General features: G+C 41.0%; 1 protein-coding gene across 1 annotated transcript in view; it reads right to left on the bottom strand.

Moving 5' to 3' along the window:
- Nucleotides 1–11365, bottom strand: part of Hao1 (hydroxyacid oxidase 1) — a 50332-nt gene extending 38967 nt beyond the window's left edge. Inside the window, exons 1-2 of the mRNA XM_021662347.2 lie at nucleotides 11159–11365; nucleotides 5140–5291 (exon numbers count right to left, since the gene is read on the bottom strand). Of these exons, the coding sequence (XP_021518022.2) occupies nucleotides 5140–5291; nucleotides 11159–11364 (358 nt within the window). The 5' untranslated portion in view covers nucleotide 11365. The remainder of the gene's footprint in view (nucleotides 1–5139; nucleotides 5292–11158) is intronic.
- Between the last annotated feature and the right edge of the window lie 6556 nt (nucleotides 11366–17921).

Genomic DNA, 17921 nt, shown 5'->3' with positions numbered 1-17921 from the left:
GTGACACAGTGTGCAAGCCACTGGGCTTGCGTAAGCAGCTGCCTTTATCGGTGAAGAAACAGTAATCCTAGAGAGTGAAAATGACCTGCCACAAGAAGCAAAACCAGTTAGCGGTGACTTTCCACAGGAATCAGACGTTGCTGCTGAGCGGCCCGGGGACAGCTGCAGCCCACAAAAGTATTTGCTTTGGCCCACACGCTGTCGTCCCAAATAGCATTTTAGAGAATTTTGATTTACTTCCCAACGTATAAAAACAAGAACTTGTACGTTAAAATTTAGATTTCTGGCTTCTTTTTAAGACAGTAAGTTCTGGCAGCCTCTCACTCGCTCAGGAAGAGTCAGCTAAAACAAGGACTTGGCTGCCCCCTTTGGGATACAACAAGCAATCACACTGCCTTCACCATGAGCTTAGACTGTTCTTGGGTTACCTCCCGTACTCTGTGGACAGAAAACATTTCAAGCTTAACCCTTAAAGGTAATTTTTGAGGACCTCGCATAAAATATAAGATAAAAGCATTTAGTGCAGAAACTAATTTTCATTATGGTAAGATATGGATAGAGTGTGCCTTTCTGGAAGAGGTTATGTATGCAAGAGGAAGATTGGGGAAGCTGGGGCTGCAGGGAGAAAGGAGTGGCATGCCCTGAACTGTCAGTTTTCTGGCACTTATTTTATCTCTACACTAGAATGTCTAGAACGCAAACATAAATCGCCCCGTTACATCAAGCCACCTGCTGTTCATTAAAATGTGAAGGGGCCCTGAGTTAGTTCTACCTGGCAACCCAGTATGCATTGACATTGCATTTCAAAATGAAACACAAATGTGTAGCTCGTTCTACAGCCATCAAGCAGTGGGAAGACATGGGCCTAAATCATAGCTACTTGTGCCCACAGTAGTGATAGGACGAGACAAAGGGCCTTTGAGTCAGATTCTGGGAAGAAATCTGGAAATCACACGGGGAATGTGAGACTATGATGCTATGGCAATTTCCAGAACTGTCAAGAGAACATGATAATTACACAGGTCAGACATTCCCTGTGGGCATGAATGATCATCATTTATTCTCATTGGCTAGGTTGATGGACACACTCTGTCCTGAACTAACCTCTCTCTTTTGAACTTGGAACCAACTTCCTTTCTTTGCAAATAGTTTGTTTCCACAGAAATACAAAATTTAGGGGCCAGTTAATTATGAAGTTGACAAAAACATCCATAATAACTTGAACAGATTTTACAATATTTTAAAGGATCAGACTTATAGTTTTTAATTCTTCTTAGGAATGATGGAAGAAACAATTTAATGCATTCTTAGTTCTGTGACTGAGAGTAATCTCCTAAACATGAATGCTGCTCCGTTCTTGCTTAAACTTTCTTGTGGCTAACTACGTCCTTCACCAAGCTATCATGTCGGTGTACATTTCTTCAGAAGCCAATAGTGTCAGGAAGATTGGACAAGACCTTACAGCTATGAAGAATCCCAAAGTGAGTTAGTGGAAAGAGGGTGATAAAGAAAAGAGTGTAGCAATTTCTGTGGCAAGCTGTGCCTCCGTCTCACTGAATGGCAGAATCAGAACATTCTGTGTGAATGAGAGAGCTGGGTCTGTTCATCAGTAGCTGTGATCAGAAGCCAAGAACCCCTCGACACTGCCAACCCAGCCCACAGCAGACTTCTGCGAACAAGTACAAAATGCAATGGTTAGGGTGGAGAAAGACAGAAGGAATGAGTCCAAATACCCAAGTCACTGGCAGTGTCAGCTTGAGGGTCCTTCCTTCTTCTGCCAAAGAAACTCATTAGCCCACACCCAAACACACAAGCCATGGCCAAATTCACAGACCATGCCCACATGCACAGACCAACCAACAATCTTTGCCCTGAATTGATGACCATTAATTTAAAAGATTAACTCTAATATTAACTAGAACAACACAGCATAGATGTTCATGAGAACACAGACGAAACCCTGAGGAATGCTGGGGCCCATGAGGAAGCTGCTTGGTATACATCTGTGTTCCAACCTGAGATGCTATGAGTCAGATGGGACCTTCATCAAAGATCTTGGATTCTTGAACAGGGTTTGAATCTCTGACCCCTATTCTTTATGCCTTTCCACTTTATTCAAATATAGCTTTGTGTTTTGGTGTCTCAGCGTTCTGCTCTACACACACCTAGAGCTATACATCTCTGGCTTCTGATGTTGTATCTCCTTCAGAACATTTTCAAAGCAGCACACGGTAGTCAGGAGCCACTGTTCTGGAGACAAGCTGCTGGGATCTGTACAGTTCTTGTTACTTATGAATCACGTAGCCCTCGCTGATGTGACTGATCTTGTATTTGTCTCTGTAGGCTTAATCACGTAGCTGCTTCTCTGGGCTTTCTGAGGATACGGTAACTTGGCAGCTTTGATGTAATCAGACAAGTGCTGAAAGGTGGTAGTTTTTGCTAAATAAATCTAAAAGGGCAAGAGCTGATGGACACGTAATATCAGCTCATGGTGAGTGTCAGGGAACAAAAGGTTCAATGACCAGTCCACCTGGTCTATAACCAAACACTTTCTTTTTTTTTTTAATTTTATTTTTTCTTATCAATTACATTTTATTAACTCTGTATTCCAGCCGTATCCCGCTCCCTCATTCCCTCCCAGTTTCTCCCTCCCTCCCACATCTCCTCCCTGCCCCTTTCCAAGTCCACTGATGGGGGGGATCTCCTCCCCATTCATCTGATACTGTTTTATCAGGTATCTTCAAGACTGGCTGCAAAGCCCTCCTCTGTGGCCTAACAGGACTGCTTCTCCCTTGGGGGGTAGGGAGGTCAAAGAGCCAGTCATTGAGTAAATGAGCATTTTCATTTCACTGTAGCCCCTCCTCACAAGAATCACGGGCTTTAGAATCACAGGGAGTAAGTTGGAGATCTTTTCATTCCTAGTTAAAAAAGAAGTTCTCTGAAATTTCAGCAATGTGTCCACACAGTGGAACAGCAATCCCAAGTAAGGGAATGTATCTAAAACAGTCCCCTGGCTCCTCAGGGACTAACCTGGAGAGCTCTGCCAACTGATCTACTTGCCTCCCTCTGTTTCTGTCCTTCGAGTTATTTTCTGGTTTCATCTCCTTGTAGTTTATAAGGATGGGCCAAATTCACAGACCAAAAGATGGGCCAAAAGTGAGAAGAACATAATCTTCCGTTCAGCCACGTTTGAAAACTAGTAAATTACAATAAGTGTCTTCATGTAAATCACAATAGGCATCTCCACCATCCAGCGTTGTTTCTGGCTACTTAAAAACAGGAAATTGTGAGCCATACTACCTTTTGCAAATGCTTTTTAAAATGATTCAAGTATGGTAGCTAGAGGTCTACAATCCCAGTGCTCAGGAGGCTGAGGCAGAGAAATCAGGATGACATACACAATAAATTATTATTTAAAAAAATAAAAAATAAAGTTGGTAAGATTTTTAAAAGACCTAAAAGGAGATGGATCATAATCACATTCTGCATCATTTTCAAACTTTTGTTCCTTTTGGCATGCTTGCCTTTTTTTTCATTTTATCTCTACTTAGATGCCAGTTCTTGCAACACCTGCCAAATAACAAATAAAACCAGGAAAATTCTTGTACAATTTTTTTTAAGAAGACAAATTACAGCCTCCTATGGAATTCATATCTTATAACTTTGATAAAAGTGCCAATTTCTTAGGTTTCTCTGACTTCTATTCTTTCTATCCATGTTGGAAACTGCACATTTCTCCAAAATCACACCAGACATCAAAACATTAAAATAACAACTTTACATTCCGAAATAAAATATATGATAATGACTTACATTGCTTTTCACATTAGTAAATAAACCGTTTCCACTTGCTGACTGTTTGTCTCCATTCATGAATATCTTATTTTCTTACTTTTGTCTTGGTATCACTGTCTTCCTCAAGGGTTATTTACATCAAATGAACATTAGCACTTTGCCTCTCTTATTTTCTCAAATAGTTTTCAGTTCCTCAAAAACAACTTACAGTATCCTATGAAATATTTCCTTTTGAAATTTATGGAAATTTTGGTGCACTCAGGTTTTAATCTAATATGCCTACCTCTCTGCTTTTGTTTTGTTGCCTGAGGTTTCTTGAGATAGATCTACCCTGTTACACTCATTTGGTCCACATTCCCATTTCCCACATCCCTGCCCTGGGGCCTGTATGTCCCTGGATCACCAAAATCAAACCCCTGGAGTCTGGGGCCACTCATGTGCACGCGGCTCTTGTACTAAGGATGCTGCCAGCCTGTGGCATGTGCTTACGCAGCACAACCTTCCTTTGTCAAAGCAAAATTTTGATGTTCTTGGCAGAAATCTGTGGGAGTCATTTCAATGAAGAAGGAACTTCTGTATGATTCTTAATTCTCAGAATTAAAGTGCTTTAAATATAACATTGAGTTCCTGTCATATCTCACCCTGCTTGGCATAAAAGGATGTCAAATAGGATTCTTTAGCAATGCTTCTTCAACTCCGAAGCAGAATGTTCAGAGGTCTACATACAGCCTTTCACACGTTCAGTGTTGCTACGGAAATAAGAAGCTACTGTATTAGCCACAGAAAGAGACTTCTTTGCAGCTTGTTTGCTTTCATCTTTGCTTCTTCCTGAAGCAGTGGGAAATGCTCTATTGGGAATAGAATCCACCCATAAAATAGAATCAAGTTCCAATACCATAAAACAAACAAACAAAAAACAGAACCAACTAGGTCTCTGAGTTTGTCCTTTCACTACGCAAATCATTTCAGTTTGGAATGATCCCACCTGTGTCACACAAGGCTACTTCTCAGATCATCATTTATGGAGACAGTGATATTACTACTCATAAAACAGTTATGGAGCATTGCTTTGTGTCAGGCATTTATATGTATAATGTTTGTGACCCTCACAGCAACCTAATTGCAACAACTACTAGTTTAATCCCTATTTTGCAGTGGAAAACCAAGCACGCAGAGAGTACCTTGCCCTGAGCCACACACTAGAAAGTTGACTGTAGCGATATAAAGGAGTGTAATTTTTTTAGTATGTTAGTAGCAGTAGCATATTAGTATATTATTATTGGGATATTTAGTGTAGTCCTGGGAAGGTGTTGAGGAGGGAGCTCTACTTTCCTCCTTTCCTACCTCGGACAGTGGCCAGCTCCCCATCGGCATGAGCCATGCATTGCATGGCTGTAGCCCCCACACATATTGGCATGCTGACTCTCTGTCCTAAGACGGAAGTCGACAGGTCGATATCAGCAACGTTCCGGAGCATCCGTGGATAAAGCTTCCACCTGCAAGTTAAAATAATATTAATGTATGAAATTTAAAATTTTTAAAGTGTAACTGAAACTTTTAACATATTTTAAAAGTGAAAAATTTATGTTTTTCATTAAGACAAATCATTTTTATAAAGATAAAGAAAAATGGACAGTTTTTTTTCTTTTTTATTTTATTTTTTTCTTTTAGTTTTTTCTTTTTTTCTAATTTTTTATTTTTAATTGTACTTTATTTACTTTGTATCCCCCCTCTGGTTCCTTCCCGCCTCCCCTCCCAATCCCTGCCTTCCTCCCCCTTCTCCACACACTCCACTCCCCAAGTCCATTGGTAGGGGAGGGTTTCTTTTCCTTCCATCTGACCCTAGCTTATCAGGTCTCATCAGGAGTGGCTGCCTTGTCTTCCTCTGTGGCCTGGTAAGGCTGCTTCCCCTCAGGGCAAGGTGATCAAAGAGTAGGCCAATCAGTTCATGTCAGAGACAGTCCCTCTTCCCATTACTATGGAACCCACTTGGACACTGAACTGCCATGGGCTATATCTGTGCTGGGGTTCTAGGTTATCTCCATGCATGGTACTTGGTTGGAGTAGGAGTCTCAGGAAAGAGAAAAATGGACAGTGTTAATGTTTGCTAGCATCAAAAGTAAACAAGATGACAATGAACATCACATCACATGACATCCCATTATATGTGGCGCTTGTCTTTTTTGTGAATTTGTTACAGCTTTAAAATATAAAAATGGAGATGACAATGGCCTTCCATGTAATTTTACTGAAGTATGACTGACAGCAGAACTCATCTATTTCAGCACATAATTCTGAGAGCTATGACAGAACCAGGCAGCCATGTAATAGCCAAGACATCCACATCTCAGCCGGTCAGTCAGGCTTCAGATTTCCTCGTTTCCTTATATAGGGAAATTTTCTCCCCACCTCAAACCCCTGACAAACATTGGTCTGTATTTTCCATTCTCATCTTCCACTTTTAAAGAATATCATATATATGGACTCGTACAGCAGCCAACCCTTTGAATCTGGCATGGTGTGCTCGATAACCATTCGTGCTGCTGCCTGTATAATCAGTTTGTACCTTTGGGTAATGAATATTATTTCACCTCATGGAAAGTACCTGAGTTGTTTATTCACTCCTGGGGACACTTTAGAGCATTCCATTTTGTATAAACACAGTAGCCATAAACATCCACTTATTGGCTTTCAGGTGAATGGAATTTCTATTTTACTTTCCCCAGACCTAGATGATAATATGCAAAGTCCTAGAGGTCACATTCAGATTTCAGAAGGTTTGGATATTCTCTCTGTAAAAAAGAGTAGCTTGGGGCAATTGTTTTTAGTATTATGATTATTTTCTTCAAAGCTATTTAACTAAATTTGTATTTACTGAAGAATGATAATAAGGGAAGAGTTAAATTTTTGGTTATTTGTTTTATCAGGTAAGCCTTTTCCTCAGAATAGTTAATAGAAACTAAAATTTTTAATTCAGGAAAATTATTGTAAATGATATTTTTCTGTGATTCCTCTAAGTTAGGACAGAAGTTATTATTAAGCCAACCATCAAAAATTTTTCCATAGTCTTACAGACAAGAAATTATCTTTTCCATCAGTAGGATGTGTATTTCCTACTTGTTTATGCTGATTATTCTCCTCCTTACAGCAGACTAAGTCTGAGCATTGTTACAATAAATGTCTTGTTTAGACCTACATACAGGCCCAACCAACAGTCCAGCTGATTTTCTGGATTTAACTGTACTCCTAAAAGGTTCTTCTTGTAAATACAGTGAAGAGGGACTTTATATTAGAAAAATGAGGGAAAAGTCCTTCATTGACTAAAACTTGTTTTTTTCCAGGAGCAGCAGCAGCAACAGTTTTGCCTTGAGGACTTGTTAGAAAGAGGTCTGTAGTGTCACACAGTAAACTAAAAACATGTCATCCCTGGACAACATAAGAAAGGAGTTTTAGTGTGTGGTTGTGGTTCCTAAGCTGTCCTTTGAACATCCTAATTGTCATCATTTTCCATCTCACTCCGTGCTCCGTTCCTGGAAAATCTCTGCTTCACCGTGGACAGGTGCAGCACGATTTTTTCGTCTGCATTTTGAAGGGGAAGAGACGGAAGCCCTGGAGGGAGTTTTCCTGCCGATAATCTCTAAGAGAGTTGACAGAATAAGAAAAAGAGATTTGAATAGTGGGACAGACACACCGGCCCTGAAAGGCATTAATATCAATATTTGCTTATGACTAAAAGAATGAGAAGCACAAACTGTGGAGCATCGGGGTTCTCTCTCTCCTCCCTCTTTGTATGTATGTGCATGCGCACACGCACATGCATATTCAAGTGTAAAAGGAGCCTTTTTAAATGTCACCCATTTATAAACCAAGGCTCATCTGTCCATGAGCAGCAGCCTTACCTTCGTCCACTTGGTGGCGCGGTCGCCTTAATCACCGCATGCTCCCACTTTCCCTCAAGACATTTTCTGTTTCAAACATTGCAGAGACTCTACAGCCCTTACATTTTGGGGCAAAATTAAATAAAGCCAGGACAATGTACATTCTCTAAAGTGTCCTCTGAGTTTTGGTGTTTTCTAAATAACAGAAACTTTGCTAGATAGTTTCAATGAATTTTTGACCACAAATTTAAACGACTATCACCTCAATTATGCAACAAATAATGCTTCTCTGTAACCTTTTGCTGCATCCATGTGCTATCTGCTTTAGGAAGAGCTATGAATGTGGGAAGAACAGCTGGACCACTGAGTAATAAACCTTTAAAATCCAAACAAATAAAGGAAATTATAGCAGGACTTTCAGCCCACACTTCAATAGAGCAAGGGCCTAGGTCCTAACTAAGCACAAACTCAAGAGAGACACACACTCCCCAGGATATAACTGCTCCCCGAAAGTGTTCACAAATTCCATAGCACAGAAGCCTTTTGCTCACTTATCACAGGACTTGAATTGACTTTCCTGGAGTCCTAAAATACCAGCACATGCGTTTCAATTTCTCCATCTGAACTCCCCACTCACAAATTTTAAGCAAATGATTGAAAAAGCTCCTTCCTCACTTGTTTCATGTAGCAGCCAGAGACACTGTGACTTGCTACTTATGTAACACTGAAATGCCAGTCGTGGGTTTGTAATGTTTCTCAAACAATGAAGTGAGGCTGACATTGCTTTTATGTATCAGATAGTTTGAATGAAACCTCCCACTTATCAGCATCAATGGAGAAGCAGCAGGAAGGAGGCAGCGTCTACTTCTTAAGTCATAATCCGGCTTTATTCTCAAATGGTGGAGTTAGTTTCCATCAGGAAAAGCATCGGAGTGTACAACAATGCTGGGGGGGGGGGCTCCTTTATGTCAGTGTGTGGAAGAAATACTGCAGGACAGTTTTCCAAAGTAGCCCCAGTCTGGTCAGGCCATTCCAGCTGAGGCAGCCCAGCATTCTGACAGTTGCTCTTTTTATATGTTTGCAACAGGAAATTTCATTCTTCTAGGTGGTTCACCTTCTTCATCCTTTCTGGCCATGATAATGCCAGGCTTCAATTGTAGCAAGAAACATCTCCAACCATCTGTTGGTTCACATAAGTGGCCCAAGAATCCAGAACTCCAAAATGTGGTTGCCAGATCTGAGCGCTGATGGACAGAGCCAGGAAGGCTGTTCCTGTACTTGTGGGAGGGAGAGGGCATGAACTCCACAAACGCCTTTGAAACGCTCTGACCTTATGTCACAGTTATGTAAGGGTGATAACTTTGTAGCCTTATTTAAAACAGAAGGAGAAATGTCGGGGTGACTTCCTGCCTGCTATCAAGCCAATGCTACCAAAGCCAGCAGAAATCCTCTTATTTCCACAGGACTCTCAATGGCACAAAACAGGGATGATGGGCCATGCAGGGAGCCTCAGTACAAAGGAGTTTTTGAGATGTCAAACAGGTGAACCTGACTGGCATTTGTTGTAGTACAAATACTAAGAACTGGATGTCCTCTGGAGAAATTTACACAATGCCTTTTTTATTTCTTTAAAGAAACAAAAGGATTATCAAGTTTCATGAAAGACATAACTCTGCAAACTCAGTTGCATTATCTGTGTTGCTGGATAAATTAGTCCACATTTAGGATGGCATTTCCAGTGGGAGTGCTGTAGAATTCACAGAAGCAAAGAAACTCTTCTGTTCGGTGACAGCTTAGAAGTCATCAAGTCTTCTCTGCCTCAGAAAGTATCTAGAATGTCTATGATTAAGAAGGCAGCCTAGGTGACTGTACATGTTGGTCCCTTCTCTTGAGTAGCTGTTTGGGGGCATTTTACATCTTTGCCACCCATTAGATTATGGAAACTGAGTCAACGCTGAGATGTACATTCCTTTCTATCTTTGTCTTTGTTAGGTCCTAGCTTGTAGCAATCTTGTCTGTGGAAACAGTTCAAAGTATACATCAATCAATTATGCAGGCCTGTTGGTACATTCCTGTAGCACTCAGGGAGCCGAGCTGGGAGGTGAGTGCAGGCTAGCCTGGTTTGCATGGCCAGTTAGACATCACACAAAGCTATGTAATGGGGCTGTAAGTAAGTCACGAAGTTGGCTCCCATGCGCTGGGGTGTCTAACAGGATAGAGAAGTCTGCGTAGAAATGGAATGAGAGCTTGGCAAGGCAATGCTCAGCACCAACCTACACATCTTTGGCTATAAAAGCCCCATAGGGCTAAGATGCTGCTTAAGAAGAGCACTCAGCAAGGCCATTATCCTGGTGAGCACAGTGCCATGATCCAGAAAGGAACATTTTTAGAGTAGGAAATGTGAAGAAGTCTCAATTGTTTAAAATAATAATAATTTGGGAACCTGTAGAACTTTAAGCTCCTGCACTGTTAACCAGCTCCCCATCCACAACTTCCCCAGCATTTGTGTTTAAGAACAATTCAGAAAACTCCTCATCAAGGATTCCAGAGGTCGCAGAGATGTCACACCCTCCATGCTATCATACCCAGGCTCCACCACCAACTTCTGTGCAAAACAGGTGCTGCCAACAAGGACTGCCTTAACTAAAATTATTTAACTTCTAATTTTGAAACATTGAGATGATTCTAGTAACTTCATTCTATACCAAAGAAAAATGCCTAATGAATCATCATAAGTGGAGAACCCTGATATCTGCTGCCATCACTAAGGACTACAGTAGAAGAATAAAAGCACGGAAAGAGTGCGCTATAGAAAATTCTCTCAGCTTCTCGGCTGAAAGAGGAAAAAAAAAAACAGCCATTTAGTTATTTTTTTTTTTTTTTGTTTTTGCCATGAAAAGAAAGCATAACCCATGACACCTACCATCTTGTATCTGAAATATAAAACCCTGGAAAACTGATTTGGGAATGAAGAACTTACAGGTGTGAGACCGCAAGGGTGAGAGATGAACGCTACACGGACATGTCTAAGGTGAAAGTGTCAGCAAGTCATAATGAAAATGAGTGCTCATGGAGGGGGCCAGCAGGATGTGAACTTGCAGAGCAAAGATCCTGTGGGTTGGGTGGTCGGAGCTACCTAACACTTCAAGCTGCCCTCCTAGTCTATGCCCACAGGTGCTCTCTGTCACATTCTAATAAAAAGAAAATGAATTCATCAGTGTTTACGATAACTTGTGCATATAGTTAAAGTCATTACTGTCACAGTTCAAGTAAAGGTAGGGCCCACTTTTGCCATCAATCCCCAGACTTATCATATGTCAATATTTTAAGACATCAAGATTTCTCACATACCAAGAATTTTCTACCCTTTCTTAAGTACAAATCCAGGCAATCATTTTCACACCAGCACATAAAACTACATCTCATTCTTGTGCAATGTCACTGTGAGATATTAAAACACAATTTTAAATAATAAAGTTTCTTACCTAGAAAATGCTCTAATATTATCAGCCAAGGTCTCCTGATCATTTGCCCCGGACTTGTAATAATCAAATACTGACTTCTGAAGCACTGATCGGGCATGTTGTTCATAATCGTTGATGCAGACCAGCCGGGGCAACATTGTGGCAGGGGACAGCCACCTCAAATATCCTGGAGGGCTTTCATGGATTGCTTTCCATGCCGAGGCCATTCCATTATTTGTCAATTATTAATAGACTTTTGCCAAAGTTCATATTTAATTCTCTCTTGCTTACATCAAATGAGCAAACATTGTATGCCTAGACTTTGACATTCCATTTGTAGATTAGCCATCAAATGTACCTAAAACACACAGAGTTAGAGATGTGGAGGAAGCATGAATGAGTAGGAACTATCACACTGACAGAGGAAGGAAAGGAGTTGAAAAAGTTAAGGGACTTGCCTGAAGCCACTGTTGGTTCAGGCCTACATCAGGCTGGGTCTTCCGATATTCCATGACTTTGCACTTTGCTTTGGCACCCGCAATGAACTAACTCTTCATTTTCCTTCCACACTGCTATAACGCACATGCCATATAAAAACAATGGAAAAGGTTATAAAGTAAATACTTATCCAATGACTGCAGAACTTCTCTACAATATAAATTTAACCCAATCATAAACATGTGGCTTAATACAGAATGTTATAGCTAAATCTCAATTTTGTATTGCTCTTGGGGTGAATGAGGGCAGTATCATTCTAAAAGGCGTGGTAATCTCAATCTTAACTTCTTCTCTGTCATGGAATGGCTGGGGAATATTGGGGTGTGCACTGCATAGCCACAAAAGCAACAGAGTTAACCTAAGCTATACCTGGATTTCAACCTAGTAGACTACACAAGTGTTCTACAGCTGAATTCCAAATGCTTAAGTCTGTGGAAACTTTCTCTCTTGAACCTGGGCCTTACTTTCCAATCCATGTGGCATGCTGAGTGCTGTGGGAAAAGCGGGTGCTCTAGGAAAGGCCTCAGTGAAGAAGTTAAAGTGAAGCATGAGCCACCATAATCTCTCAGATGAGATTACTCTTCCTGTATTACAGGCTTCAGGTGCTCACAATGTATGCCTACTGACAGTTTTCAGGGTCTCTTCTAGACTCACTTCCTGATCTTCACTGAACAGTTGTCTGGCAGTGCACTTTTGACAAAATCCATACTAAGAATTATTAATACCACATGTATGGGGAGGTTTAAAGGATATATCATTGGTGAAAATACAGCACACAGACTGGGTTGTTTTTTATTTAAATTTTTTTATTTATTATAACTTATTCACTGTGTATCCCAGCTATAACCCCCTCCCTTGTCCCTTTCCAATCCCGCCCTCCCTCTCTCTTCTCCTTCCCCAGTCCACTCAGAAGGGAGATCCTGCTCCCCTTCCCTCTGACCCTAGTCTATCAGGTCTCATCAGGACTGGCTGCATTGTCTTCCTCTGTGGCCTGGCAAGGCTGCTTCCCCCTCAGGAGGATGGTCAAAGAATCAGCCACTGAGTTCATGTCAGAGACAGCCCCTGTTCACCTTACTAGGAAGCTCATTTGGAGACTGAGCTGCCATGGGCTACTTCTGTGCAGGGGTTTTAGGTTATCTCCATGCATTGTCTTTGGTTGGAGTTTCAGTCTCAGAAAAGACCCTTGTGCACAGATTTTTTGGTTCTGTTGTTCTCCTTGTGGAGCTCCTGTCCCTTCCAGGTCTTTCTATCTCCCCTTTCTTTCATAGGATTCCCTGCACTCTGCCCAAAATTTGGCTATGAGTCTCAGCATCTGCTTTAATACCCTGCTGGGTAGAGTCTTTCAGAGGCCCTCTGTGGTAGGCTCCTGCCCTTTCCCTGTTTTCTCCCTCTTCTGATGTTTATCTGGTTTGCCTTCCTGAATGAGGACTGAGCATCTTACCCAGGGTCCTCCTTCTTGCTTAGCTTCTTTAGTTGTACAGATTTTAGTATGATTATCCTATATAGTATGTGTAATATCCACTTATGAATGAGTATATACCCTGTGTGTCTTTCTGCTTCTGGGGTACCTCACTCAGGATGATCTTTCCCAGTCACAACCATTTACCTGCAAATTTCATGATTTCCTTCTTTTTTATTGCTGAGTAATATTCCATTGTGTAGATGTACCACAATTTCTGTATCCATTCCTCAACTGAGGGGCATCTGGGTGATTTTCAGCTTCTGGCTATTACAAATAAAGCTACTACAAACATGGTTGAGCAAATGTATTTGTTGTATACTTGAGCATCTTTTGGATATATGCCTAGGAGTGGGATAGCTGGATCTTGAGGAAGCACTGTTCCTAATTGTCTGAAACACCAGATTGATTTCCAAAGTGGTTGTACAAGTTTACATTCCCACCAGCAAGGGAAGAGGGTTCCCCTTTCTCCACATCCTCTCCAGCATGTGTTGTCACTTGAAATTTTGATCTTAGCCATTCTGATGGTGTAAAGTGAAATCTCAGGGTCATTTTGATTTGCATTTCCCTGATGACTAAGGATGCTGAGCATTTCTTTTAGTGATTCTCTGCCATTTGATATTCCTCTATTGAGAATTCCCTGTTTAGCTCTGTACCCCATTTTCAATTGGATTACTTGATTTGTTGCCATTTAACTTCTTGAGTTCTTTATATATTCTGGATATTAGCCCTCTAGTGGTGAAGATCCTTTCCCAAGCTGTAGGCTGTTGCTTCGCTCTGACAACAGTGTCCTTTCCTTTACAGCTTTTCAGTTTCATGGGGTCCCATGTATTGATTGTTGATCTTAGAGCCTGAGCTGTTGATGTTCTGTTCAGGAAGTTGTCTCTTGTGACAATGAGTTCAAGGCTCTTGCTCAATTTTTCTTCTAAGAGGTTTAGTGTGTGGGTTTTATGTTGCAGTCTTTGGTCCACTTGGACTTTAGTTTAGTGTAGGGTGATAACTTTGGATCTATTTACATTTTTCTACAGGTAGATTAGACCAGCACCATTTATTGAAGGTACTATCTTTTTTTCATTGTATGGTTTTAGCATCTTTGTAAAAAATCAGGTTCCATTGATCCACCATTCTGTTTCTATGCCAGTACCATTCAGTTTATATTACTGTTGCTCTATAGCACAGCTTGAGATCAGGGATGGTATGCATATGTTCAATGCTTAATCTCTAGCTGACAGTATGGAAAGTTCTAGAAATTTTAGGATGTGGGCCCTAACTGGTAGAAATAAATAATAGAGGAAAGGTCTTTGGTAGTATTTTGTATCTGTCCTCTCCTTTACTCACTGTCTTACCTCTCCTTTGTCACCTGTCATTGTGATGTCCTGCCCAAATCATGGGACAAAGAAACTGTGGACCCGAATTTAAAAACTAAATAAATAAAGTTATCCTTTTCAAGTGTTAGTGTTATACATTTTACATCAATAAGAAAGCAACACAGTAAATACTGAGTAAACATTTCCATAACCATCTTTTACTTCACCAACCCATTGTTGTAAAGCATTATTTCTTAATATCAATTATATCAATATGAACCTCTAAAGTTGAAGAAAGTACATGAGATTTCCCGGCTTCTAGATTGCTGTAGTTGTTCTGCACTCATGTCAATACTTTTAAATAGTTTTTTTGCTTAGTTCAAGTTATTCTCTACACCCTCATGAGGATTGTCAACCAACAATGATCTTTATGTAGCCAGATTCTCTGAAGAACCACCTTAGCTCATGCTTTACAAAGCTCCATTGAGTAAATGTGATACAGCGTAAAATCAAAATAGTTTACACTTGGTGAAGAACCTATGAATTCATTTCATAGATGGGAAAACACCCAAAGAAAAGTTCCTAGAACTTCATGTGTAATCTATGGCTTAGCCTGGACCTGAATCACAGGAGACCCACAGAGCCTAGCCAACTGTAAAATCCCCACAATGTTGGTCACCAAGAGGAGCAGAAGACAGAGTAAGGATACATGCCCTTCTACTCTTAACAAAATAACCAGTAACTGAGAAAAATGGCTCCATGGTGATACATTGAGGAAAATGGAAATGAAAGCAGTAATGAATTTAAGCACGAAACTGTTTTGGAAAAAGGGTTCTGATTGAGTCAAAGGAGATTTGTTTGGTTTATCAATGATTTACTGTTTGTATTGATACTGAACTACACATAGGCATATTCCAATGTTTCCAAGTGGTTCAGGCAACACATGAAAACTGTAATTGCAGGTGTCAATATCCAGTAATTCCCACCAAAGAATGAAAACTCTAAATCGTTCAGTTTAAAATCACTGTGAGAACGTGCCTACTTTGCTGCTTTCCTAAGCAAGCGTCCCAGTCTGACAGCAGCATCCTCATGAGAGTTGATCATGGAGGCACATGTGCACCTTCTGGCTCCGCCGCTGAGGAGACACTTTGGCAGCTGGGCTGTACCAAGCCATGCTGGTGACTGTGCCTCAAAATACAATTTGAGAACCACGGTTTGGGCAAGAAAGGGAATAAAGAAGGAGGCTGGGATGTTTTTATTTTATTAATTACAGTTTATTCACTTTGTATCCCCCCATAAGCCCCTCCCTCCTCCCTTCCTGGTCTTCCCCTTCTTCGCACATGCCCCTCCCCAAGTCCACTGATAGGGGAGGTCCTCCTCTCCTTCCTTCTGATCTTAGTCTATCAGGTTTCATCAGGAGTGGCTGCATTGTCTTCTTCTGTGGCCTGGTAAGGCTGCTCCTCCCTCAGGGGGAGGTGATCAAAGAACAGGCCAATCAGATTATGTCAGAGGCAGTCCCTCTTCCCATTACTATGGAACCCACTTGGACACTACGATGCCATGGGCTACATCTGTGCAGGGGTTCTAGGTTATCTCCATGCCTGGTCCTTGGTTGGGATTTTAAAAACCACTGACCAGCACACCCTCTGCGCTCCTTCAGTTACAGGCCACTGTGGACTTGAAGTGCTGTCTTAGAAAGGAAATTGTGAAATGTGTGGTCCTCACATCATTTCATTTATCTCTTGGCGTATAGGAATAACAGGAGTTGGAGCTTATGATTCTTTGCTAATTCATGACAATCGCAATTCGTTCAGAGACAATAGTTTGTAAAACTTCTCTGGGGGCGCTGCACAACAGGATGCTTAAGAAGAACATGGGGAAAAAGAGCATGGGGCTGGAGAGATGACTCAGTGGTTAAGAGAACTATTTGCTCTTCCAAAGGATGTGAGTTCAATTCCCAGCACCCACATGGCAGCTCACAACTGTCTGTAACTCCAGTTCCAAGGGATCGATACCCTCCCCCCAGTGCACATAAAATAAAATTAATATCTATATCATGTAGATAGGTATAGCTATATAAAAGAAGAGCATGAGCAAACAAGTTTAGGTTTTACACAGGTGGCTAGAGGGTGCAGTTATGTGCAGTTACAGTGACCCTGATCTCAATTCTGAGAATCAGGATGATGCCAACGCACTCTTACTCACAGTGGCCTAAACACTGGAGCCTTGACTTTTCTTTTTTAATGCTGGACTTAATAAAGCTTAATTTACTTCTCATCCTCACTAGTGTAACAATAAAACCTTCAATAATACAGCCCAACACCCCCCAACCCCTTTGGAGAGTTCTCATGCTACAAGACTGTCCTTAGAAACATTCACCTGTTCCTAAATCTCCAGGAAAAGTCAAGCCTGAACTCAACCAGCGAGAACTCTATATCCTCGTGGTACTTTTATCCAATATGCAGTTTAGACTCTTGTTGAGAGAATGTCTGATTTCCTGGTTTTATACTTTAAAAGGCATTTTATTAAAGTGAGGGGTAATATTTAGGGGATCAATGAGTCAGTTCCACCATTTTAGCATTAAAGGAGACTAGCTCTCTACCTTTGAGAGTAAGCAAGAACCCCAGCCACACTGGATGGCAGAAGACAGTCTCCTACAGGTACAAAGTACATTTCCATGACTATTCATGACTTTGACATTTATTTTCACATGCTTTTGAACTTTTATTTTCTATCTTTGTGAAATATTTTGGACATTTTTCATAATAGTTTTTTTTTTGCACTTGATTGATGGCTTTCTTTTTATGCATTTTGAGTACAGAGTATTTTCCGTTATGTATGTATGAGTATATATTCACTAAATTCTTTTTGTAATTTCTTAACAAAATTTTTATTACTTTTAATTGTCTGCTTGTGTGTGTACATTTGTGTGTGAGTGTGAGCGAGAGAGAGAGAGAGAGAGAGAGAGAGAGAGAGAGAGAGAGTTTGTGCATGTGAGTACAGTGTCCTTAGAGGCAAAAAGAGAAAAGCTTTATCTTCTAGAACTGGAGTTACAGTTGTGAACAGCCACCTGACATGGGTGCTAAAAATTGAACTTAAGTGTGGTGCAGGAATCCCCAGCCCTTCAAAAATTTCTTGACTGGCTTTCACATCCTAATTCTGCTTAAGTCAGCTTCAAATATTCCTAATTGAGAACTTGTGATACTCAGTCTCCATGTTTTCCCAGTCTTCCTGGTTTCTTTTCTCTATTCCCTCCTTTAATCATGAATTATTCAGGATAAGACTTCAGAATTTAAAGGAGGGCAAGATGGCGGCACAGGGATGACTCTCTTTCTGACCAGCAGCCCAGCAGGGTCAGCACAGTGACCAGCAGTCAGAACTCATAATCCTAAAACACAAGTGATTGTGTTTCCCAGGAGAGAGGATACCCCACAGTGGGGGATTCAATCTGCTTTAACTCACCCGGCTAAACAGCGGAACAGATCCGGTTCTGCCAGGCGCTTGGTTGCCAGCCCAGAGC

This window comes from Meriones unguiculatus, chromosome 18 (assembly GCF_030254825.1).
Source record: "Meriones unguiculatus strain TT.TT164.6M chromosome 18, Bangor_MerUng_6.1, whole genome shotgun sequence".
NCBI lineage: Eukaryota > Metazoa > Chordata > Mammalia > Rodentia > Muridae > Meriones > Meriones unguiculatus.
Note: the sequence above shows the minus strand (reverse complement) of the source record. Positions and strands in the feature narration are given on the sequence as shown.